Here is a 26461-nt window from a genome sequence, read left to right on the forward strand (position 1 = left end):
TAGTTTTGTTTATAGTATATGAACGTTTTCCACTGTACCTGACAGGCCTTTGCAGTTATATCGGATGGCGTATCTTGGGAAAATGCTGGCCTCAGAGCAGCCCCAACCTGTTGATAAGAAGAAAAGTTAGAAATCCAACTACAATAATAGGGACACAGTGTTGCTTATCTCACCTTGTTTAAGGCTCAAGGTCAAGTACAGAAAAAGCAAGAAAAGATTGCTATATTTGGCATTGTAGTTATATCCCAAAATTAACCTTGCTGTCTAGCAAACATTTGCAATAGCAGTCTTGAAACAAAAAAACCAGAGTTTTAAACTACTTTTTTCCTGCTTTCCCAACTACCTTTGTGAAATATGTAGTTTTATCTTCCCTCTGTTAATGAGTATCCTTTTAATCATTATTACAAGTGCAACTTCTCTTAAGGATCAATAAGCCAATGACAATTTGATGTCCAAAGGAACAGCAATGTGAAATTAAATGTTTATGGTTGGATGTGCATCAAGTCCGCAAAGTGACAAATACTGACTCAAAAATGCCTTTTAGGCAGTTGCTATATGGCAATATGTTTCTGAAACAAATGGAACCAAGTCCAATACAAAGAAGCAATGGTTACAGCACTACAGAAGGAAGAAGAAAAAGGCAGGAAGTGAAAAGAATGAAAGGCTGCCTTTAAAAAGTATTTGGAAAGATCTTGATGACAGAGTGAAAACAAAAGGGGTGAAAGAGTTAAGCTATACAACAAAAAAAAAGCACAATAATATCCCCAAATAAATCTTTATTTACCCACTTCCCAGTGATATACTTTTGTCGTTTTCATTTAAAACAAAAGTACATTCACTAATTCCCAAGAAAACAGATTTATTAGATTAAATCTAGAACTGAGCGAGTTATATTTTCCAACTCCTAGTTCTACAAACGAATAGCCACTTTTGCCAAAAATTAAATGTAACTTACAATATCTGGCTTTCAAGCTACTGAATTTTAATGTTATCAGCTACTAAATTACAATAGATACAATGAGATACAAAAATAAAATTTGAATCAGTAAGCGAGTCTCTGTAGCATATTTTTAGACACAGAAAAATCTCCTCACAGCTTTTTTTCAAATTACAAAATGTTCTCAAAGCTAATACTGGCATATTGGCATAAATACAAGATTTCCTGAAGTTACGAAGGAGGTCTCACATTTGCCTGATACTGCTCCAGTATCACATGGCCTGGAAACTCTGGCTCGGGAACAGATGCAAATTTCTTGATAATGTCCTCAAGAGCTTGAAGTCCCGCCATGCGTAGTTGGTTGCTGTGGTCCGTGGCAGCCATGAATGCCATTCGGATAAGGTCAGAGAGATGGAGTACTAAGAAATCATCTTAGAACAAAACAGAAAGAACTATTTAGTAACTTAAAAAATAGTTAACATGATGAATACTTCCAACATTTTGCTCATTGACATGCATGAATTTTACCTATTTGTTTTCAAAGATCCAGATTTAATGCATGGAAGAAGCAGGAAAGAATGAAACCTAGTTTTCTTTCTTGTTTTCCACATCCCCTCCCCGCCAAAGTGATTCTATGACTTTTATTCCTAAGACAACCTTGAAAAATGAGCAGAAAATGTGTAGAATGAAGTATGCAAATATGGCTAAGTAGCTTAGAATATATTAAAACATTTATTAAAGCTAATTTTAATGATCCCCCAAACATACAGAAATTCTTCAAGGCAATTTCTGCACCTGCTCAAATCCTATGCTTACAGTGACCTCTGCTGATGTCAACACCTAAATCTGAATATGCCTCTGGTTCTCCTCCCAAAAACCACGTCTAAGGCTGTAAGCATGCACCAAGAAAAATACATAGCTCAGTAACATTTCTGAAAGGATTACTCAGCTCCAGGTATTAATTTTGTTTCTTTTCTCACTCTCAATTTGAAATTACCACATTGTACAACTAACGTGAAAATAAATTATTTAACAACATCCACTGTGACTAATGAAACCCACAAATTGCCTAAGCTATTTTCAAGCCTCAAGGTAAAAAAGTAAAATGTTTTTGTGGCTGAAACTTTTCAGAGGCATATCAGTAAGAAAGACTGAAAATCACTTTGAAACTACAGTGATAAAGTCTGCACTTACTCTTTCCATCAGAGACAATAGTAAAATTTGAGTATTTTAGAAACTGCATTTGGGGGGAGCAGAATTTTGCTAAGTTTTCATTTTTACAATGATACCAAACATATCAAAGTTCACTTTAAACAAATAGAAATAAAATTCTCCAGATTATGATATGTCATTCTCTGCAGGACCCTATAAGCAGCAGTTATTTCATTATTTTCTTTGTGATACAATGCCATGACAAAATAAACTTTCCTGAAATTGTTCCTTCCTAGTCTTCAGTGGCCTTGGCCTCAAGTCAAAAACCAGATTCTCACAAAAGAAATGCACAGTGCTGGAACCAGGCTGCAATAAAGCAACACAGGTAAAGACCTGATAACTCTCCATATAACAACAGACACTCTCAACAACACAGACATCAAAGTCCATTAATGTCACACATTCTAGGATGCTCAAAATATTCATCCTACATACACAAAGTCCTCATGAGCACTACAGAGGTGAACCAAACAACCACAAACATGGACGACTCCTCACACTATCTGAAAAACATTTCTTCACAAAAGTACTATGCCATCTAGCACCTCTCAATTTTGATCCTCTAAGTCATAAAACTATCTTTGGAACATGAGCTTGAAAACTAAGACTTATCACTCTCATGGATACCAAAAGAACAAACTTTACAAAGTCCATGTCTTTTTATAACTCCCTCCCACATCCTCCTCTCTCTGCAACCAATGCCATAGCAATAATTACCTAACTTGATCCCTTCTTTTTTTCTTTTCTAGCATCTCTTCAGATTGGAGATGCTAAAATATTCTCAAGTTTAATTAATTGCTGTAATTACATTAAACTCTGAAAACACTCTGAGCTTGCCCGTAGCTATAAGTTTATTGCTTCTGTTTCAGAATTGAGAAAACCTTTCAATCTCTAAGGGTTTTTTCCCCTAAGCAGACCAGTCTTTCAGAACTGGTATGTTCCATAAAACCTCATTCTTTGTCCTCATGGTACTGTAACTACAGTGATTAGTTTTATTGATTATTGCTGGGCATTTCCTTTGGTTTTGACCATTTGAATAAAAGAATAAGTGCTTATTATTTTTTTTCTTGGTTGTGTAATCTTAAGCTGTAAAGAGGTGTCAAAACGAAAATAAAAAATTAAGAACAAAACCGAAGTACGCAATTACTTTTTGGGTTTTTAAGTCTGGCTGAACGAGCCAGTGCCAGGTCAAAGTGTGCCTTGTTGGTATTTTCACACAGCATGATAATTCGGCACAGACAGTCTGCTGCAAACACTCGAGTGGCCCAGCGAGGTGCTACAGAAGGCTTGGACTTGTCCTCTTCGCCCAAGGTGGTAAACATTGTGTCATCATCCATCTCGTCCTTCTTCTCCAACTCCTCATCCTTCCCTCCTCCCAAGGGAGCAGCAGTGCTCATGTCTGTGACATGGAACAATTAAAAGGAAGAAAAACATGCCACTGTTAAAATCCACAGAAGACAGTTAAGGACATGAGTTCAAGTCTTTCTTTATCCTAAGAGTCAGAACAGACTAATTCTTCTGTAGAAACATTTGACAAATGTCCAAAAGCAAGAGCATATCAGTAAAATAAATGGTTTTCACATCTGTTCTGGGTTAAATTACCCTTTAATCATCTTACATGATATGAGAAAAATTCCTATAATATTAATTCTACCAACTACAGCTGAATCCTGTATCTAAATTGCCCAGCTTTGTAAATTAACCTACTAAATTGCCAAAAAACAGGATAAGGCTCTGAATTAAAAGAATTATCAGGCTCAGAATAAAAGAATTAGCTTAGTTTTGAATTTTGCAGCTCCCATTTCAAGTGGAAGACAAAAAGCAAGTTAAACTGAAACAAAATTACAAAGATCCAAGCCAAAGGATGCAGCCAAGTAGGCCACTGATTAGCACCCAAAAATGTGATTAATATTCAAAAAATATTTTCTCTAGGTGTAGGTTTGAGACTTCATTTCAGAAAATAAAAATTACTTCAGGGATCACATAAAAAAACAAAAGCCAAACATAGACCAAAAATCCCCCATCAAACATGCATATATACATTTGCTATTGAGAAATGAAGACATAAATCCTCAATGACAAGTCTAAATTATCAAAATGCCAAAACACTGACAAAAATCACCCCTGCAATAATTAGAGGAGAATTAAAGGAAATTACTGCAATGCATGCTTCTCAGAAAGTCTAGTTTTAAGCAATTGAAGAGCCAGTTCTTTCAGTAAGAAAAAGGCTATGGCAAATCAAACGTGGATGATGCTAATGCATAACAACAGCATTTTGAGAAGGCATCCAAGACCTCATGTGGCTGATTTGTAAATCTCTGCTTAAAAGCAAACCACATTTTGGTCATATGCCAGTTAGATGGATCAAAGGAGATCAATGTGAAGTTGCTGGCTGAGAGAAATTTATTTAAATATGGTTTTCTCTGAGACAAGTCACCTACTAATAAATAAATAAGAAATTGGACAACCATGTAAAACTTTAAGACCCATCCCACATGAAATAACAAAAATCCATGCCAATTTAGAACTCAGTAAATGAGGTCTTTCTCACTGGGCAGATTTCTGGTAACTACATTGCATAAAGAAATTACTGGCAGCATTACTCATCAGTAAATGTTAAGCTGGCAGCATTTAGAAACAGCTTCAGGATGAACTCATACATGCCAATAAACAAGTATAAATGCAAGGGAAATAAGCAGATTCTGCGTCATAACCATTCTACAAGCTGAAAAACAGGAATAAGGTCTCAGAGGACAAAATCTGTGCAAACAAATCTGCAAAGCTGAACAACAAACAAAAATTTCATCACCATGGTGACCCAGCATCAAATCAGTAATTCACAAAACCTCACAAAAGAAAGCTCAGAATGTGTGCAGGAGTCTTCCCTTTGTACAGTCCTGAGGTATACAGGCTAAAAAGGATGTCTACTTTCACTAAGATACTGAAATGTCAGACTTACAAACACCATTCTTCTCCATTGGAAATCCTACTTCAAGCACCTTTTTATTTATGAGTCATATTCTGAAACTTAACACCGATAATTCCTTATTTCTATGACAGTTTAATTGCTCTATAATCCAATTCTGTATACAATATAACCTACTCCTTAACTAGGATAAAAGAGAAGCTCGAAAGCAGTATCGCCAGAAGATGCTAATGCTAAGGACATACTATCATTTATGTGAACCCAACAGAACACTTACCACTGGAAGCTGCAAGGACATCCTTACAAAGCATGAGCCAGTGAGAAAGGTTTTCCACTGCCAGAGATGAAAGCATGTGTCCCAGAGTGTCATGGATATCTGAACACAATTTTCGATCAGTCTCCCGATCCAGCATTCCAAACAGGACACCCTCCAGGCCTGTCTCTGTTATATTCACCCCCTGATGCCGGCAATGAGCGTCTCGCCGAGACCCAGCCCCTGGTGCAAAAGGATTCATGTCTGCAAAATGAGAATGAGAGAGCTTTTCTAAAATCAGGAACTCAGTTTTAAAACTTGGAGCAACAGACTTGAATTGGACATTATGTACCTGTGTGTGTATAGTTCCACCAAAGATCACCAAGATGTTATTGCTATTTTTCTGAACCAATGCTAGAAAGATTCTAATACAGTAATTAATTTCATCTGCAATGCAAATAACACCTCCAAGTATTAGTTAAAAAAGTAAAAAAACCCCTCTCTTCAAGGCAAACAGCCTGTGAATTCATAAAAAACCTAACAGTACTGGACTCTAAAGAATCTTCCCAGTTGTATTGTATTGTCAGTTGTATAAGACAGACTTAACTGGTATCATTTGAATAAGCTCACAATTCTACATTTGTATGGAGACTGTGTTGATCAACACTGTTGAACCTCCTATTTTGAAAATAAAATGATACATGTAAGAATTAGACCAGCCAGCAAAGTTCACAGACACTGCAGATATGATGCTAACAGAATATAACACAACCTTGATCAAACAGTATACCATTAAGTCAATTTTCAAAATAACAAGAGATATAATACCAGAAAAACTGTACAATGCTTTCACTTCACATATACTGTGTTTCCTATTTGACTGCCAGCCTTAAGGAGAGAGAGAGGTTAAAGTCTAAATTTCACAAATAGTTAAATAATGAACAAAATTCCAGAGTTAAAAGCAGGGGTGTGGCCAGAAGTTACTGAAGTCAGAAGGGACAGTTAAGGGCTTTTTTCACTAAGGGTACAAGGGGGTTCTGGGCTTTTTCCCTTCTTTCTGAAGGCAAAGCACACATATGCACATGTGCATTCAACAGTTACAAAAAAGCCACATGAAAAAAATACATACTGATGGCACTGTTCTCTTTGTCTCCAGCGTTTTTTGCTAAGCTCATGGCATATTCACACACTTCTGATGCTTCCCTCTGAGCAAGCTGTCGTAAACATGCAACTGCAGCTCGGCGCAGCAGCAAGTGAGAGCTGCACAAATGAACCTGAAAGTCAAAACCACTACAGGTGAGTGAACTGCTGCACCCCAGTATCAATAAATCAATGCTGCTAAGGACTAAAAACATTATATTTTTCAGTTATAAGCCCATGTGTGAGCTGCTGGGAATTAAGTTCTGAAGGTTCAGAAGTAAGCACTTTTCATAATATACAAATATCAAAATATAGCTGATACACGCAGAGCTGACAGCTGTCACCTGATGAAAGAGATAAAAGCTTAAGTATTGGAATTACTGTGCCAGTGTGATTTGGATTAATTACAGTTTCCAATTTGTTACACTCCAGTACTACTCTGCCTTATATTCTGCTATAGGTGTAAATCACTTTCTTTTAAACAAAAAAGCCATTATCAGGGGCACCCGCACATGACAACTATAATAAAACCTGCATTTCACATTAGTAACAGAATCTATAGCATTAAGTTATTAAAAGTGCCTCTCAATAAGGCACCATCAGATCTCTTTGCTAACCAACACTGGCTTCTAATTCCTTTGAATCACCTAAAGCACAAGCAAATATTTTCCTCACAGAAGAATTGTGTATGGTCTCTTTTTTTTCTGAGAGGATGTAGCTCCACAGAAAAGTTAATGTTTTTCCACAGTGGATGAGGTGAAGAGTGCCCTTTAAGAAACTCTAACTCTTTATTTACTTCAGGGTAATTTGGTTTTAATAAACCAAATATCCATTGTTTTCTTGGTATCAGGTTATTATGGAGATGGAAAATGCTTCCCTAAATGAAAGGGTTCTACAGTTTATAAAGCTTTATAAACACAGTTTAACAGTACATCTTTATTCCACGTATGAATATACAAGAATTTAGTCCTAAAAAAACAGGCAGTCTTTAAAGAATTTCTAAATATCAGAACTGAGGTTGCTTCAGTGACCTAAAACACAGACCATCTGGGAGATTTATTAATGTAAACGGTATTCCATGATTCAAGTTACAAAACAAATAACTTCAAGTTATGAAGCCAATGCAGGAAGAAGAAATTAAAATGAGAGTGTGGAACTGGATGGTTTAATTTTGATACCTGGCATTAATTCCATTCTGAAGAATTGGCTCATGGTGCAGGTAAGGCAGATCTTGCCTACATAAGTATGCATTTGCAGTATGAAGAAATGCCCAAGACAACTAAGGGGAAATCCTAACAAACTAAGTATAACTTGAAAGTAAGGAATATGAGGAAGGAAAACAAAAACAACTATCATTTAGCAGAAGACAATAAACTAAGAGGAGAGAAACAGTAGAAAATAATGGGAAAAGGTTTCAAAACAGCAATACATATTCATGTATGAATTTCACTGTCTGTAACATCACCCACTGGTATTTACAAAGTAAATGGCTGCAGGAATTATCTCTCATGTTGTATATCATATTCATATAAAAGAGCTTATCTAATTCTGCCCTTTCATGCAAAATTTTGTGAAGGGACAAGTGACAGGTTTTGTAAATTCACTGCACTCCCAGGAGTGCTTGGGGCAGGGTGGGACTTGGGTGTGCACAGGGCTGAGGAGAAGTACCTAATCATGAGAGGATGCCCTAGGGAAAATCTGGATGGCATGCTAAGAAAAAGCTCCAGTGTTGACATAATAGGATTGCATTCCTTCAGGTAACACTGAGTCATCAGCGCTGCAAAGATTGTCATAAACAACTTTGCAAAACATCTAACAGACATAACAGAGAAGCTTTTCAAATTTCTCAGTATTGGACTACTGAACCCTCTACAAAAAACTTTTACAATAGTAATTATTAAAAAAACCCACCAACCTACACCAAAACCACACCCACACCACCTTTCCTCTTATATTAATATTTGGTATGTTTTGGGTTCAAGTCTTTGCCTTACATTCAGGCTTAAGCCAAGACTTGTTGACAAGATACTAACGAAAGAAGGTGCCAACATTAACAGCAGCAGCACAAGAATTTGTATGATAGCCCCTAATATGCTGACAGTGGCAATCCAAAATCTTTCCCCAACTCACTCCCCTCTTTGCACGCAATTAGTTGGAGCAAACAGAGCATTTCAGCATCTTTTTTACTTAGTCATATTATTCATAAATGCTTGCTATCTTACACTATTGAGGGTGAAAGAGAATCAACCCCTCTGACTTCAGTTTGGGCAGCATTCTGAAAATAGGTAAAATGTCTTGGGGACTCTGGTGTTTTTACAAATATAACCTGCTTATTATATATGGCTATCCTTGACATCTTGCTAAATATTTGCCCTGTCCTCTGCTAAGCACATGCATAAAACTTGGAGGACCAAAAAGGATGCATTTGATACTCACACAAAGACTGGGAACCAGACTGGACAGGTTGACATGCCGTGGTGCAAACATATGAAGCTGCTGAAGGCAGGATATAGCAGCTGCCTGAACAAGTGAGTCTGAATGGTCTTGTGTGATTGCACATCCCACCAAACAGGAAGAACGGATTGTTGAAATCGTAGCTCCGTTACCTAATCATGTGAGAGGATATATTTAACACAGCAAAACTTTTATATCACAACTGCAGGCTTTAAACTTTTGTGAAGCAAGAATTATTAAAGCTTCAATATCACAAAAAATAGTTCCCCGATTAACATGCAACTTTTCTGATTTGCCATGCAAATTAGAAACACTACAGCATGTTTCAGTATCTCTTTTTTTAGCTCAGTTAAATAACATGCTGTACAATGAAATTCTGAATCAATAATCTCCAGTCAGAAATATTGTGAGACTATCTTCCCAGGTCATGAAACCAGTTAATTATCTGCAGTTAGATTTTAAAAGTGTCTTTCACCATGCAAATTTACCATTACCTAAAACACCATACATCACTGCAACTTCTTTATAAAAATCTCCAACTGCAGTCAAAAAAGCCCCAAGAAGTCATAAGGAGCATCAAAATGAGGTTGTTTGCAGGACTGTAACTGAAACAGCCAACATTGACTCCCCCACCTGCAACTAACAAAAACTTATATTCTTCCATTTAAGATTATAATATCATCTTTATACAAGGTAGATTTTTATTTTTTCCACTTCAAATTCCCACTAACCTTGCAGCTCAGGCCCAACAGTAGTTATTATAGCCCCAAGACACCTGCCCAAGCACTGATGTACTTCTGTGTGCGATGGCGGGACAGTTAAGAGCAGGGTGAGAACAAGAGAGAGCGTTGGTTCCACGTACCCACGGTACATTGGCCCACTAGAATCCACTATCAAAGCAAGTGAATGGAGAGACCAGGTCTACCAAAAACACAAAGGAATGTTTTTCAGTAATGCATTCAGGAAATTAAACAGTTTTTTATGTAGTTGGAGACTAGTTTCTGTTCTTAAGCACTCTAATTCACAACTCTGACTCCAGAAGTGTTTCCAAATTTCCCAGACCTGAGAGTTTAAATGTATCTAACATATTCTTTGGTTATCAGCAGTTTTGGGTATAAAGGAAACATGGTGACAAAGAATTTGAGAAGAAATATGCTTAAGCACTTCAAAGAGGAAAAATACAAGAACAAACAACACATCTACTTAAAATAAAAAGAAAAAAGAAAACTGACTTGAGACAGGAGAAAGAGAGAATCATTCCACTACAGAATTGGAGGCAGAGTCTGAAATGGGCAGCTTTCAAAGCCCTTAGCAGAGATGATTTTTTATATTTCAGTAGGAACTGATTTTCATGACAAGCTGAAAGGTTCACATGCATTTTTTTAACTTTCTTATTAGCAACAAGAGCAACAAACAGCGTTGTTAAGTCAGGATGAGGGAAAAAATGGTGAAAGATAGACCTATTTCAGTTGAAGGTAAGTAAACAACAAAAGAGCAAAGTAATTTATTGTAACTGTCAATGCAAGAAGCAGGCAAGAGGCCAGTCCTTTCAGATACTGACGTTTCATTGGAAATAAATTGCACAGACAGATCTGAAAGCATTAGCTATCTCTTCATAACACCCTACTAAATAATCTTATTTCAGAATTTTCTCACATTAAACACATGACTAAGTTAAAAGAGTATTACTATTACAAAGCTAGACTCTTAGGAATAAGCTTTTAAAATTGCTACTTTTTAATCCCCGCTGATGCAATCAAAAAACCATGAGCACTAGCAATCATCTACCTCTACAGTCCTAATCCTGTGGTAGCACATTACCGCTTATCCTTTCATTCCTGTAAACTTCTACTATTCATACTTCCATACAGTTTTTCTGTACCACACTGATCCAGTGAGGGATTAGGTTTAAAAGCTTAGTTTTTCACAGTGGCTCTATTCTCAACAAAAAGTAAGTTAGATATGCAAGTTCAGCCTGGACTTCCCCTTTATACTTTTTTTTTTTTCACAAGGCATTAACCTTTCCAATTTCTTTTTGAAATTGCTGGTGCACAATTCTATGCCTCAAGTTACCCACTCATACTTGAAACTGGTTACATATGCAAATTGTACTTTGTCTTTCCTTAAACTAAGAACATTCAAAAGAGACTTAAAATTGTATTTATAGATTTTTTTTTAACATTATCTCCAAAAAAAACCCCAAACTAGGCTTGTTTTCCCAACTGATAAACCTTGTTACTTTGATTTTTTTTTAATTGCTCTGAGAAAAAGAAATAAGAAGGTACTCAAGTACATGTTCTATCAAGTTAACAGTAAACCAAGGTGTAAGTATGATTTTTTTTACAGTTACTGGGGGATTCAGCTTCTCAGGTGGTGGGTATAAAGTGCCACTACTCTCCTAAACCATTAGTCTTTTAACAGTATGTTTAGTCCCCTTTCTACTGTACCAGCAACTTTTAGCAGTTAAGTCGTCCTCTTAAGAGGTTTCACGTATCTCTGGTCCACAGTAGATAGAAACCACTCCCTATCTGAGATTTGGCTCCTATTGATTCCCCTTCTGCCCCCTAACTGCAATTTATCTTGCAATAGATTTCTGTGCTCATAATGTAACCCTGCAGAGATGATGTCCTGTGTATGTTTCACATACACAGGAATTACTTGACAAAGGAAACTACTGCTCATCACCTGAGATTCCAGTAAGTGATCACATTTCAGTCATCAGGTAGCTATTAAAAGCTTCCTTTTAAGCAGCTAAGGCAATACTGACATATGCTGCTTTAAAGGCAGTTTGGAATATGCCCAGAGTGCCTCACTCTGGCACAGCTGGCAAGCAGACACACATCCTTCTGAATTAACCTGACCACTTCCAAGTGACTCCCTAAATAGCTATGGAGTTACATTTTAATTACACTGTACTATTGAGATTCTGTACTCTGGGAGTTTATAAGAAAATATTTACTTTCTTCACGCTCCCTGGTACATGGTACACATCTTGCATGTGACAACATCTACTAAAGAATATCTGAACAGGTAGTTTAATTTCTAACCTTCATCCTGAACATTTTAAGTAATTTTGTGGTGATTTTTTTTTTTTTTTACCTGGACTTCAGGAGAGGTTCCATCTTGTGCCAAAGCCAAGAGAATACTGACACTAGTTTTCAAATGCTGTCCAGAACCTATTCCACCAACGTACCGATGAAGACAACCCAGGGCCAAGGAATGGCCTGTTCTTGACACAACATCTCGAGCAGATTTTAATCTATCAATGTTTAAATATAAAGAAATCACTTCATTAAGTTTGTAACACAGAATCTTTGAAGTACCACAACAGTGCAAAAGACTAATGAAATTTTGCAAGCCATCTTACAAAATTTGAGAAGCCTAAACAACAGCAAAAACAATGTAGTTACTTTACGTTGCTATTAATCCAGGTTACATATAAAACAAGAGGAAAAAAAGGTATTTCAATAACAATTTTACTTTTTCTAATCAGAACTTGACCTTTTAGATGAAGAAGAGTTTTGAGGGATACAGAAAAAGAATCCAGATTTTACAAGCAGACTAATTTTTCATAGCAGACTAATTTAAATAATCATTCCAAAACCACTGCAGTGAAAAGGAATCAAGAATAAAAAAATGACAACATACTGAGAAATGACAAACTGGCAAATTCAGTTTTTTATATAGCTGTTTTCTTCTACAGCTGATTTTTGTGGCTTTTCCAATAGAGCCTATTTTTTTAATAGAAAGCCTTTTAAAATGAAACTAAAACAGAAAGAGTAGCATTTTGAATGATCTGGTTGTAGGAAGTTGTATGCATTGACTTATTGAGTATTTTTCACAATACTGCTTTTGAATGCATGTCACATATATTACTTGGCAATTAGAAGCCTCTTCAGTGAGCGAGGAAGAGAGATAAAAGAAGTGATTTCCTAATAAGGGCAAAGATTTTTTTTCCCCTAGTTGTCTGTATATGAGAGACATGCATGCTCTTGGCCATCAGTGAACAACAAAGTAAATGCACATCTCAAATATAAAAAAATCACTTGACTGTCAACAGAATGACAACCATTGACAATTTACAAATTAATCTAGATAAGAAACCAAGAAAAGTCCCAGTAGTAGAAATACAATTAAAGAAAGCAAGGATGATGTACTTTATTACAAGATGAAAGGGTTGGAAAAATGTAATTACTCAGAGGTAAGAGAGCTGTACTGAGGCTATGTGCATGCACATGGCCCAGCAAAAAACATGGGCTGCAGCCCTGAGGCAGCTGCACTCTGATTCAGAAATATGCTGATGCCTTAAACTTAAGCAAGAAATTGAGAAACACACTGTCTTGTTGCTTCTACCAGACATCTTTCTAAAGACCCAAGACAAACAGAATATGAAAAAAATATGGGCCAATAAATCAGTTAAATCAATGTGTAAAGAGGATGTTTCTGTGAAACAGAACCACTATTACATAATTCACATTACAGACATATCTAATGTAAGCTGTGCTTATCTATCTGAAACAGTTTAGTCACCTTCAGGTAACTCATCAAAAGCTGTTCACCAGTATAATTTCACATTCTGACTGTTTAACAACTCAGCTTTTATTTCTTACATGAAAGAAATGCAAAAGAGAAGAATCTGTTTAAAGGTTTCTTAGATCAATGTAACCATAGGGATCAAGCAAGAAAGACGAGAATGAATATGGCATTTAGAAAAGCAATCTTCCAAACTACATTAAATTGCGATTTTATTTAATTTTTTGAATTAAAATCAACTTACTTATCAAAACTGTACTGAGCCATTCTAGCAATGAAAGAGGCTTCTCCAACCACTTGAGCCATTCTGCCAAGAGCTTCACCTGCTGCACATCTCAAAATAGGGTTAGGATTATCAAGGGCACCCATTACAAGTGTCAAAGCAGATTTGCGGACTTCTTCTGGTCCTAATGTGCTTTTATTCTCAGCTAAACCCTACATTAAAAAAAAAAAAAATGAAAAAAGAAGAACAAGAAGAAGAATCCAAACATCCCAATGAAGGGGAAGAAAATACATTTGAGATCATCAAGTGAAAACTACGTGGTTTTGCTTTTGTTTGATTTTCGGTAGTTTATCCTAAAACACATCGGTTGAAAACATTTAAAACTCAAAATCACCAGCATTCTGGGTCTCATGATGTTTGCCAATACTCTACCTATTTCACATACAGGAAGACAAATTGCACCAGTCTTTTTTATCAAATGCATTACCTACATGCACCCTAGTCCTACCAAATCTGATCTAGCTTTACACAGGACACCTCAGGGGGAAAAAAGAAGCTTTAAAAGTCTTAACAGCAAAAATCTAATACAAAAACCACAGAGTAGTCACATTTCTACAAGAATCACTTAAATTGAAGACATTATAGATACATGAAAGTATTTTTTTCTTTATAATCACATCCTTCCAAACATTTATACAGCCTCTTATATGAACACTTTATCGAACACTAAGCAGTGCTTTTGCAGTTTCTTCTACTCTGGGAGAAATAATTAAACACATGTAAAATAAAAACACTTCATGTACTATGGAGCAAGAAGCCAAAGGCTCAACCTTAGATCATCATTTTCTGAAGTCCTCACTTCAGCTCAATTTTGACAATTTTTTGACCACTTGGCCTGGCATGGGAGCTTCCAGATATTTATCTCGAAACCTACATTTCAACTTGAAGCAATGTAGATCATGTTTTTAAGAACAATGCAAAGAACTGAGGTGCTGTTTTGCCAATGTATTTTGCCAGTCAACCAAAGACATGGAGCTCCAGTAACAGCTTAACTGGGCAGGCATTATTTGTGACTAGCTGTCTTACTTTCTGACTTGATAGCATCAGGTTGCATTTCCAAGTCTAGATAGAGAGCACACAGCAGTAGCTGCAGTCAGTAGGACTGGGCATAAGCACCTAGAATTCTGTGCAATAAGGCAACCATAATGTAAAACCAAAGCTATTTGTGTATTCAGTTACACAAGTCACATCTGCACAATACTCTGTGATGAGGGGTTTTCTGAGTATTTATGACAAAGTACTTAAATCCGTGAGTCCAGTGCAAATAAAACCACATGATTCAAGATGAAAAGACAGTCTGAATACTATAGAATGCTGATGACTGTAGAATGCAGTCACTAGCCTCATCTGTTCTCTGTACTTGTACATGCAGACAAGAGCTCAAGCTAGTATCCGGAAAGAATTTCAATTCTGGACTTTTCAAATTTTTGAATTCTTGATTAAGTTTAGTAACATTCTTCTAACAGCTCTTTGTACTCAATGCAAACTGATGAACTTGGGCTTTCATTGCAAGTTTACAAGTCCTACCTTCAAGGCACTAAGAACAGCAGTAAAGATATTAAGCTGCACAGCTTGCTGGCGAACACCTTTAGCCTGCTTGACACATTCAGCAAAGTGATCCAACATCTGTAATCTAAAACAAAGGAAAGAACATAATTTAAGTGATAGCCTTTCAAAATGCAAACTATAGCACAGCTGGTAAAAACCACACACTACAAAAGGGCCTTTTAAGTTCAGTAGCAGAACTTATGCTTCAGGGGCTGCAGAAGGCATTCACTATAGGTAATAAATACTCTGAACATCCCTTTGCTGGTTCTTCTAGTTCATCCATAAATATTTACTATTCCTTCGAAGAAAACATCACCAAGAGGAAGTGAATATTCAGGTGCATTTGGCTGTATAACTAGAAAGCTATGAGGACCAGAGTGGAAAAATGCTGTCTTTCCACTACCATTTAAAAAAGTGTTACCCTTCATATTTGTTTTTCTGTTTCTATTGTTTTTCCCATTTAATGTCCATTCCTGCCCCCACTCCTCCCCAGAAAACATAACTGGGAGGAGGAACATTCCCTAGAAGATACCAAAACCAGGAGTGCAATGAATAATCTGCATTCTTAATTACTCAGCAGTTCCCAAGCTACATCTTTTCACAATTAACAACAGGTATAGACCAAGGTGAATTACTGCAAGCTGATCTCAGGTCTATCCTGCACTTACTACAAAATGAAGTTGGCCCCTAGGAAAAAACTGCTCCCAGAAGATGTGCATCAAAAGCTGATTTTACTTTGAAATGCTTCTTGGAACTGTTTTCACTTTGTGCTCAGGGACAAATTGCCTAAACTGAGTAACACAGTTAGTCCTGACAACTGATAACTCTGCAGAGGTAATGTGAAACACAAAGGAAAATACGTTGAATTCCATTTCCTCTTTTTCATTGTGCATACAATTCCTTGCTGACTATAAATCGTCTTACTTGTGGCAGCCAAATGAAATTCAGTGGAGGCCCCTGCTGTTTTCAAGGTTGATTTGAAGTTAATTGCAATGGGTAATTTTGCAGGAAACTTTGGTTGCAGAGATATTACTACTGTTAAATACAAAATGAAAAAAGAAGAATCTAGTCTCCATCTTTGAACACTAATCTTCAAGAGATAAAACTGAGGAAATCACTTTATTTCTAAAGTGACTACACATATTCTGGAATCCTGAGACACAATGGACATCAAAATAGTGAACTCTGCATTTAAAGGCAGTTGATACCTTAGGCAATTTCAGGAAAACAACCAACCAAACAAATAAACAAAAAAATCCCCAACATAACAGTACCCAGAGAAATAAGGCATTAGGTTCTGAAATTGTACACTGATGTAAACTGACCTATGTTTGTATGAGACATGAGGAAAAACCACACCAAAGAGAGCCACAGATGCATCAATGACAGATACTCCTAAAGGAAGCGGACCAGGTACAGCTTCACCAGCAGGGATGCGCAAATAAATAGAAGAGGGATCGTGCTCCAGAGCACCGCTTCCAGATGCACTGTTTGGCTGAAGCTGCAAAATTCCACACAACATGAATACCTCTGAATATACCATTGCACATAAAATTTGGAACTAGAGATAACCAAAACACATCTGCAGTAGTTAAAACAACGGAGTAGCTTACAAACATATGAATACAAGTGCAGTGTCCTCATGCATACACATCAGCATTTAGAGGGTCAGCTGAATTCTGAAGAGTCACAACCATTAATAGCTAGATAAATACACAAACTATCACTTCTGGTATTACGAGATGAAAATTAAGAGAAAATCAGATTAATTCTGGCACTAATAAAAGCTTCTGAACCATTGAATATGAAGTACTATTTTACAAATAAGGTAATTCAGTCACTCCCTAAGCACAGAGTTACAGTACAGCTCTGTTCAGCTTTGGCTATAATTATGCCCTACACAGAAAGAATTAGAAACACTACTAAAATTACAAACTCTCCTATCATCAAGAAAATACTTCATAACCATCATTCTTTCATGAAACACTATTAAACAATCATCTATTTTCTCTGAATAAAATTCTACATTCCTATCAATTATTTAATTGTGAAACAAAATTAGAGTCTAGTAGGTATGTATTCTTCCTAGAAGGCCAGAAAACACTGTATGGTTTGTTGACACCTCTATATCACTAAAAAATAAAACCTGACTAAGCACAACAGAATCACAGAATGATAGAAAATTAGGGGCTGGAATGGATCCTAAAGATCATCTAGCCCCAACACTCCCCTGCCATAGGCAGGGACATCTTCCACTAGAATAGGTTGCTCAAGGCCTTACCAAACCTGGCTTTGAACACTGACAGGGTTGGGGCATCCAAAACCTCCCATGGCAATCATTCCGTGTGTCTCACCACTCTGACAGTGAAAAATTTCTTCCTAATATCGAACCTAAATTCCCCCTTTCAGTGCCTGTTACCCCCTGTCCTATCACTACAGCTCTGGATGAAGAGTCCCCATCCAGCTTCCCTGTAGGCCCCTTTCAGATACTGGAAAGTTGCTGTAAGGTCTCAGTGCAACTTCTCTTCTCTAGGATGAACAGCCCCAACTCTCTCAGCCCATCTTCACAGGGGAGGTGCTCCAGTCCTCTTATCATCTTTGTGTCCCTCATCTGGACTTGCTCCCAACAGTTCCACGTCCTTCTTATGTTGGGGACACAAGACCAGAGGGGCAGAACCACCTCCTTTATCCTGCTGGCCACACTGCTTTTGATGCAGCCCAGGATTCCAGTGGCTTTCTGGGCTGTGAGCACACACTGCCAGTGTCCTGTGACAGGCTACAGATCTCCACTTACCAGGAGCACCATTGTTTTACAGGCAGGAAGTGAAAAAAAAAAAAAAAAAAAAAGTGGGGGGCAGGAGGAAGTGAAAAAGCTCTGTGGACTGAAGAATTCACTGGAAGTCTACTATGTCCTCCACAACAATGGAAGTTTGTAAAACTCTTTTTTGCTTTGACATGCTGATCTTGGCTCAGAAGCAGCTTTGCTTGGTATCAGTCTTGGCTTTTGGATCTGCTCCAATGAAACCTTCTGAGAAACACTTCCATTACTAGATGGCTGTTACAGAAGGAGAGTTTTCAGCCAACAACATTGTGTCAATACTTTCAAATTAAATACAAGATTTCTTACTACACCTATAAAACCAGTTAAATCTTGTTTTGCTATAATACCATTCGCAATATTGATATTTTGACAGCAGTTTCATTATAAAACATGTTAAGTGGAACCTATATTTCTCCCAGTTCAAAAGAATCTATATGAGAACGATTTCTAGGCTAGGAAGATTGGCGGATGGGAAGAGACTGAGTTAGGGTTTTTTTTTTAAAGAAATGAGGCTCATTAAGCACAACCCTATGAGTAGCATTATGCAATTTATATCTCAGCTGTATGTGGTTTTTAATCAAAACAGTACCCTGTGGATGGAAGCACTTACATCTAAAAAAGCTCTGAAATAAGACTAAAAACAAGGTATGAAGCTGCAGTTTTAGAAGGCCTCATCACACACACATCACACAGACAGGGCAGATAATTCGTTCTTCCAGCTTTTTTGTTACCTGATCTTCAATTGACTTATGATCTGTTTCCTGCAGCCAAGAACCAAGCAGAACACTATCATCATAATGACAAAGAGACCTTAGGAGTGATGTGGTTGTATTAGCAGAGTTGTCTGTCAAAGTAAATTCTGCTACCAGCTCTCGAAGAAGCGCATTAAATGATCCTAGAAAGACAGACATTAAAAAGAATTATTGCTGCTTCTTAGCCAAAACATTTCACCTAGTGATCAGAAGTTATAAATGTGCCATTACTTCCATTCTAGAAGTAGCTAACAAAGAAGTAAACCTGACAATACTAGAGTTGAGAGCAAGGCTTCAAATGGAACTGTAGGCTCCCAATTCCCAAATCATGGGTACCCAAACATCTAAATAATAGGTAAGACTGGAAACCACTGGAGGTCATCTAGTCCCACCTTCTGCTCAAGCAGGGTCTACTAGAGCACATTACTCAGAATTGTGTCCTGTTCTAAACAACAGATTGGGCCATCCTTACAGGACAATGCCAATGTAGAAAAAAAACCTGTTCAGCCACATGATCATTTAGCCATAATGAATTAACAAAAAAACTAAAGAAATCCAAAAAGTTAATCTTGTCATACTGTATGACAGTGGTTGGCAATTTACTAATAGCAGATCTGTGTAATAGATCAAATCAGGTTTAAAAAGGAAAACAACCAAAGAAAACAAATAAAAAACCCCTAATGCAACAAAAACTAAACCTCCATTGGCACATCTGGTTTTCAGTATACTAAGAAAGTTCTCTATCTTTTAAGTAATAATGACTTAAAAAACTATTATATGCTTTCAGACCATGATCTCCATACCTCTCAATCCTACAAAGGGAACCATAACTGCTATACTCCAAGTGTTACTCTATGAATGCTTTGCAATACTCATACTCTGTAGTTATACTGTCAAGATGACATACAGAAGATGAGTAATATAGTACAAAATTCATGGAGATTCCTAGAATTGTATTTTGTCTTTTACAGCTGCTTCAGAGATATGCATCACAAGTACCAAGTATAATTTTACTTTAACAAAAACTGTTAATAATTTATGTACCTTCATATGTCTTTGGAGGCAATAAAGCCAATATATCATAAAGTCTTAAACGAACCATAGCTGCACTGGCTTTGAGATGAGCTCCATGGGCTTTAATTACTGATGGAATGCTATAGAATTAAAAATGAAAAAGAGAAACCACAAATGTTGCAGTTACAGAAGAGAGCATGTTCAGATTTCTTTTCACAGGCTATAACTCTAGGCAAGCAAGAAAACAGTGTTCAGACAACTACTCTGAACAACATTATTTACTTAACAATACATTTTCAAAAGTAATTGTACAGAGAAAAATTTAATTACAAACTCAACAAACCCACAACATATGCTGCCATAAATTGGTGACATGCACTTCCTCAGAAGTCCTATTTTAATTACAGGTGAGGCAGGGAGAAGGGGCAGACAACAAACCACAAAACCCAACTCCAAATTAGTTCTAGTATTTCAAGACCAGGAAAAGACAAAAGTGAATAAAGAGCAGAAATTGCGTACTTACTGCGACATCATTGTCATGGCACACTCTATGGGTGTCATCAGTTTCCTGATCACATCCTCAGTTAGGATCTCGGGACAGTGAGCAACAAAGCTTCTCATAGCTAATAACAAAACAGTTTAAATTAAACTGGCACTGAAACAAACAAATATAGGACATAAACAAGATACAAATTCTGAGAATGTCAAAAGAGCAGCAATTCAAAACGTTTATTCAAAGACTGTATCTGTTCATAAAATTGTATGCCAAAACCAGGACATACTGATGAAAATCTGACACATTTTACTCATTTTCTAAGAAAGAGGGGAAGTTACAGGAGTTCTCTCTACAATACTTGGGATCACATTTTGGTTTACTGTGCAGGTATAATCTCAAAGTCTGAATTTCTTACCACACAGAGCTCCAGCACGGCCTTCCAGTGTTACTTGCCAGGTGAATGAATCTCCTCTTGCCTTCTCTGCTTCCAGCTCCTTCAGAGAACGTGGAAACACATTTCGCCATAGCAGCAACATCTTAGGCAGATGATACCGGACAACAGAAGGACCTAAGGAAAAAAAAAGTGACAGTATAATAAAAATGTGTACTTAAGTGTGAAAAATCTGCTGTGAAGGCTTCTGCTCTTCAAACTATTTTTATGTTATTTCACTTCTCTTCCTTTCTGCCCTACTTGGAACAATGAAAACCAAATGAAATTCTTTCTCATTCCTAAGTTGAAAGTGTGGCAAGTAAGTACTATACATTACATCTGCTTGTGCGTATCACTCCTAAAATAGGAAATTGACTACTCTACCCACTGTCATGTCATACAGAATGATGGTAAGCTGTTTTTTACTATCTTTTTATTCTGCCTTCTAATTTTTAATATTAATTTTAAAGGCAGGTTCTTTAGCCTACTTGACCCTGTCCATAAAATAAACAGAAAAGCAACTGATAGTTATTGATTATGTAAACTAGTTTAACAGTCAAAGTTTTTTTGAAAGTTCTGAAAAAGATCCAGTGCAAGTACATTAAAAATATATTGGAGGACAACCACAATAGGAAAACACTGTTAGAAAAACATGACAATAAATTGTTAAAAGAAACAATTTAGAGAAATGAGATGAAACATAAAATTGTATTTGATGAGAGATCAAAGTATTGCAAAATGCATCAGAACTTTATAATATTTTCCTGTACAAAAGGAATTCAAAACAGCAAAGAACAACACTGCTGCACAATTCAAGAGTATACTTATAACCTCTGAAAATGCATCTTGTGATACTTCTGTAATGGCACATACAAACATTAGGCTAGCTTTTTTTAAAATAAAACCAAAGGGCTTTTAAACTGACAACACTTCTACGCAGTGCTGTTGCTGATCTAGAGACACACATGCAACTTGTTGGAATGCTCACTGGGTTTCACTTACTGCCCATTTCTTCTGCACCATTATTAAGGAAGGAAGGGTATGGGTATGGGTAATTTTGCCCTTTCAGAGAATGACTAAAGGCTGGGTTTCTAAAAACAGAAGAGAAACTTTTTTTAAGGTACAATGCCTTCTACCATACTTCACCTTAGATAAGTACTAGTATTTCACTTCTCCCCAGCACAAGGATGCTGAAGTACACTTACACTCTGCTTCCACTGTATAAACACTCTTGTGCTGGATAATGAGCCCATTATGTGTAAAGACCATTTGCAGAATGGATAATCAGAAGTGTTGGACAAGCTTTAAAATAAAAACAAAAATCAAACCATTTTTACAAACCTAAAGTCATAAGTGCTCCAAGTAAAAGCCATCCAGCTTGAGTCCGCTGCAGAGAGAGCCTGCTGTTCTGTGCAGCAGTTCGTAACAGATCCTCAGCAATACTGACCACCATCTGCACCAGCAGCAAAACACAGGGGGTTTTAGAAACATAAATTAAGCCACTGCAAGCTACTTGTACTTGTTCACTCTTACAGACTAAAGATGTGCTCAACTCATTTAAATTGACCTTCCATAAAGAATGAATGCAGATTATATTTCATGCCGATTACTGTTTTTCGTATAACACAGCCAGTAACATTCTCTTCAGCAATTATTTCAGCAATTTTTCAATATTTCAATTTCTCCTCAGCAAATTTGAAAGAGAAAGACAGGAAAAGAGCTATTAAATATTACAACTGAGATTCTAAAAGCATGTGCTCTGGCCACTGCTCTTGCACAAGGTACAAGCTCAATTTCAATAATGAAACTCATTAGCATGCCACTAATTTTGCAAAGCTATTACTTGTACATAAAAAGGTATTTTTTAGTACACTCAGAGATTAAACACTCACTATCTCACCTTTCCTTTGGCATGAGGAATGCCTAGAGGACACTGATGCACACCACCTAACAAAGCAGCCATTGCAAAACTGTAGCCACTAACAGCTTCAGGGGAGGTCTTCAGATTGTTGAGCCTTTCTGCACATCTGTCTAAAAATGGAGTCAACTGAAAGGGCAATGCCACAGCTACACACCGCAAGCACCAGGCAGCAGCCAGTCGAGCAGCCATGCTGGGATGAAGAAGAACTGAAGTTACTGTCTCCAACAGACCTACAGAAACGAGAGGTTGCAGTCTTTAACTTATGATGCACTTTTTAATATACACATGCTTTTTAATATACATAGATGAGTAAACTGAATCAATACCAGTGAGCCAATGTGAAAGTTAAGAAAGAGTTAAAGAACTTGAATTTGCTGACTTTGCCTTTTCAGGAAAGATGGTACTTGTTACTAGCATTATGCTGTTCCTCATCAGGTTTTGTCAGCAAAGGTTGAGCCATCAGAGCCACAGCACTGATTCCTACTACTTGAACACTGAAAAGAAGCAGCAGTGCTATATAAGAGAACAGGCACCGGATGAGACAATTCCCATAGTATTTCACAGATTGCCAATAACAGCAACAGTAACAGTGTGGGCTTGCTTCACACAGCTATGGATGCCACTGACAGCTGTAGTCTGCTTTTGACATGGTGCTGCTCCCCCTGCAACAAGTTTACATCCTTCTACACTCTCCAAACTTCTATACCTACCTAATCCCACTTTCTAACTGCACTCTTCACTCCAATTTGTCTCCCCATCACCACCTTCTTTAGTCCAAATCTTGGCAAAATTCTACTTCAAAGCCCCCAGTGCTGCTTGTTTTCTCTGGAGCTATTGAACAACTTCTACCTGCTGAGTTCATGGCAGCTAACAGAAATAATACCGAACTACAGTCCCCTCTGACCTTATGGGACACAGCTGCCAGAGAGAATAAATATGAGCAGTCTTCTCTACTCCAAAGCTGGCATAAAATCAGTATGGGAACAATGTCATATGCAACAAGACAATAATCTATATGATGAAATGTCTGAAGAAGCTCGTGGAAAAAACTTAGGTCACCACAAACTCAAAAAACATAAAGCTGTACCAGTACAGAATAAATGTGTATTCAGATATTGAAACAAACAAGGAGAAAATCCCACATAAAACCTAAGCAACTTCTTTAAAAGGGGCCTACCAATAGCTTCATCTCAACAAAATACTTTTGCCTTCCCCCAGAAATTTGGTATTTAAAGGCAATGTTTTCCAGGTGCAAGTATTTCTGACCTTACATAGCAAAACAATGCATTTCCTATAAAACTATTATTGTAAACAAACCAATACCTAAAATCAGCACCTCACTCACCCTTAGAAAGATCTCCAGAAAGACTCCAATCCAAACAGCTGTTTAACATTTGGTCAAACTCGAACTAAAGTTAGGGTAATAGACACAATGAGGTGGACAAATGTAGTTATCTGGAGTACTACAGGAAGTACCAATTTTATAGATTTATTTCTTTCATATTCATTTATTAAACTAGATTTAATGATATTTCATATTCATTACTCAAATGCCTCACTTAATCTATTTCCATTTATGTGCATACCAGTAGAGGGTTCTTGAATAAGAGGAGATGCAGTGGCATTCAGACTCTGAACCAGACTACCCAGTTCCTGGAGAGCACACACCATTACATGCTGGCTTGCAGCTACATCAGCAGCTCCTGATTTATTTTCACTGTTAGCATCATTCACTACTGCTTCTGCAGAAAAGAAAACAAGAGTGTCTTGCTTAACTACCATTAGAATCCCACTTGAGCATTCACAGGACAGAAAGTGAGTTTCATTTTGACATCAATCCTACATTAAAACAAAACCACAAGTCTGGTCATAGTGAGAACTAACAAAATGAACACATTCAGCAGGGAAAGAGTTTTATAGCTATCAGCCAAACACAGTTGTCCAAAGACCATAAAAAAAGATGCCCAGCAGTTACTATGGATAGCAGAGCACTAAGAGGTAGGACAAACAGTGTAACTGTATGTGTGTATCTATACATGGTAACAAAATATACACTCTTGACATATCTAGCTTCTGCATACAAATTTACATGCATGTATGTTCAGTGAAACTAAAAAAGAGATCTCTAGTAAATAAATGATCACAATTTTTAATCATCTCAGTGGTATCCAATTGAGTTCCTTATCCCACAGTATGCTCTCCTACAAAATATCCCAGAAGCAGCAAATATCTCTTCAAAAAGGGACTTCAGTACCACCTTAATGTTGGTGCATCTACTACAGAAAAAATTTAGAGAATGGTCTAAATGAAGGGAAGCAATTATTATCAAGTAAAAACCCTTCCCATTTTTCATCACATTCATGAGAAATCCTCAAAAATATGGAAGAACTTCAAACTATGCAAATACACAACTGAATTTCCTGCAACTTTGACAAGGTGGTAGGAGGACCATTTTCTGCAACTGTTTACTCTCAGAAGCAGCATTTTCAATACATTTGTTTTCCTTGAAGTAGTACTTACGGTAATGAAGAAACTTTTAAAGTTCCATGCCTACCCCATAAAAAAATTGTTAGGAGAAGAATCTGCAAAAGTTTCTAAATCAAATTAATTTCCATTTGTTAAACATTGTTTTAAACTCCAATTAGATGTCAGCAGAAAAGAAAGATTTGGTAAATAAAATGATGAGTATTTCCAATTTACTCTTTTAAATCTCCAGCTTGAGCTACTTCCTTTCGTAAGAAACAGATGCCAAGAGAGTTTTGTTAGTGATTCCATATTCTGCAAAGTTTTGCAAAGGGGTTGTATTCTTCAGATTACATCATTTTTATCACAAAATCCAATTGGATATTAGTATGGATATTAGCAGGGGAGACACAGGGATCTACAAGATCTTGACCGACAGGTGCATGACTTTCAGTACAACCTATCCCAAGATAGATGAGAAATGCATAGTTTTCATCTCCACTTCCATTCTAGGCTTTTGACAATGCATTTGCTTATCTGGGATAACAAGCCAGTATCACGCTATCACTTTTGAAGCAGAACTCAACCTTTGAACATTTGAAACAGAAAGCAGATGAACTATCACTTCCCCTAAGAACAAAATTACTCCTCACAGTAGAAGAAAGCTGAAAAATGGCTGCCTCGGTTATATGACAGTAACTTTCAAGTGGTCTTGAATGAAGAAAAATGGTTCTCACCCACTGCCTTCATTTGTTTACCGATAGCTTGACATATTTCTTTGGCAGCTGCAATCTGTGCTTTCTCCCCCAGTAAGCTGCCCACAGTTGCTCTCAGGATAAAGGACACACATCTTCGAGAGTAAACAGCCTCCACGTGGGTCTGAGTTGCACGAGGATGGGAGACCAGATCAAGAACATGGGACAGAAACGTGGCAAAGTTGCGCTCCAGCCACTGCCCTCCCAGTGTTGTAACGAAGACAACGTAGGCCTGCAGACCCAGAAGTCACACAACAGATTAAAACAGAACCAAAAGACTGTGAAACTACAGCCAGACTCGAGCATAGCACATAATAATAGCAACACCAGTTAGCAATAAGCAACTCTAACCTAATGAGGTTACTCAGCATAAACTAATCCATTATCCACATCTTTGCTGCTGAAACCCAGCTTTCTCCAGTACCAAGAATAGCCCCTGTACTGTGATGCATAAAATACACTTTGGATGACAGCAAAAAAATCCAGTTCATTGCTTTAAATGTGCCTCTTACTAAAAAAGTTA

General features: G+C 37.1%; 1 protein-coding gene across 3 annotated transcripts in view; it reads right to left on the reverse strand.

Moving 5' to 3' along the window:
• Window positions 1-26461, reverse strand: part of HEATR5B (HEAT repeat containing 5B) — a 57893-nt gene that overhangs the window by 19606 nt on the left and 11826 nt on the right. For all 3 annotated transcript variants that reach the window (XM_085576910.1, XM_085576911.1, XM_021528091.4), the window contains exons 8-26: window positions 25921-26170; window positions 24307-24462; window positions 22700-22950; window positions 22141-22252; window positions 20785-20937; window positions 20397-20496; window positions 19904-20013; window positions 18839-19002; window positions 16612-16787; window positions 15266-15371; window positions 13700-13890; window positions 12022-12181; window positions 9654-9843; window positions 8905-9074; window positions 6458-6602; window positions 5353-5592; window positions 3297-3548; window positions 1187-1368; window positions 39-107 (exon numbers count right to left, since the gene is read on the reverse strand). In XM_085576910.1, the coding sequence (XP_085433036.1) occupies window positions 39-107; window positions 1187-1368; window positions 3297-3548; window positions 5353-5592; window positions 6458-6602; window positions 8905-9074; window positions 9654-9843; window positions 12022-12181; window positions 13700-13890; window positions 15266-15371; window positions 16612-16787; window positions 18839-19002; window positions 19904-20013; window positions 20397-20496; window positions 20785-20937; window positions 22141-22252; window positions 22700-22950; window positions 24307-24462; window positions 25921-26170 (3177 nt within the window). The remainder of the gene's footprint in view (window positions 1-38; window positions 108-1186; window positions 1369-3296; window positions 3549-5352; window positions 5593-6457; window positions 6603-8904; window positions 9075-9653; window positions 9844-12021; window positions 12182-13699; window positions 13891-15265; window positions 15372-16611; window positions 16788-18838; window positions 19003-19903; window positions 20014-20396; window positions 20497-20784; window positions 20938-22140; window positions 22253-22699; window positions 22951-24306; window positions 24463-25920; window positions 26171-26461) is intronic.

The sequence above is a fragment of the Lonchura striata genome, chromosome 3 (genome assembly GCF_050655825.1).
Source record: "Lonchura striata isolate lonStrDom1 chromosome 3, ASM5065582v1, whole genome shotgun sequence".
NCBI lineage: Eukaryota > Metazoa > Chordata > Aves > Passeriformes > Estrildidae > Lonchura > Lonchura striata.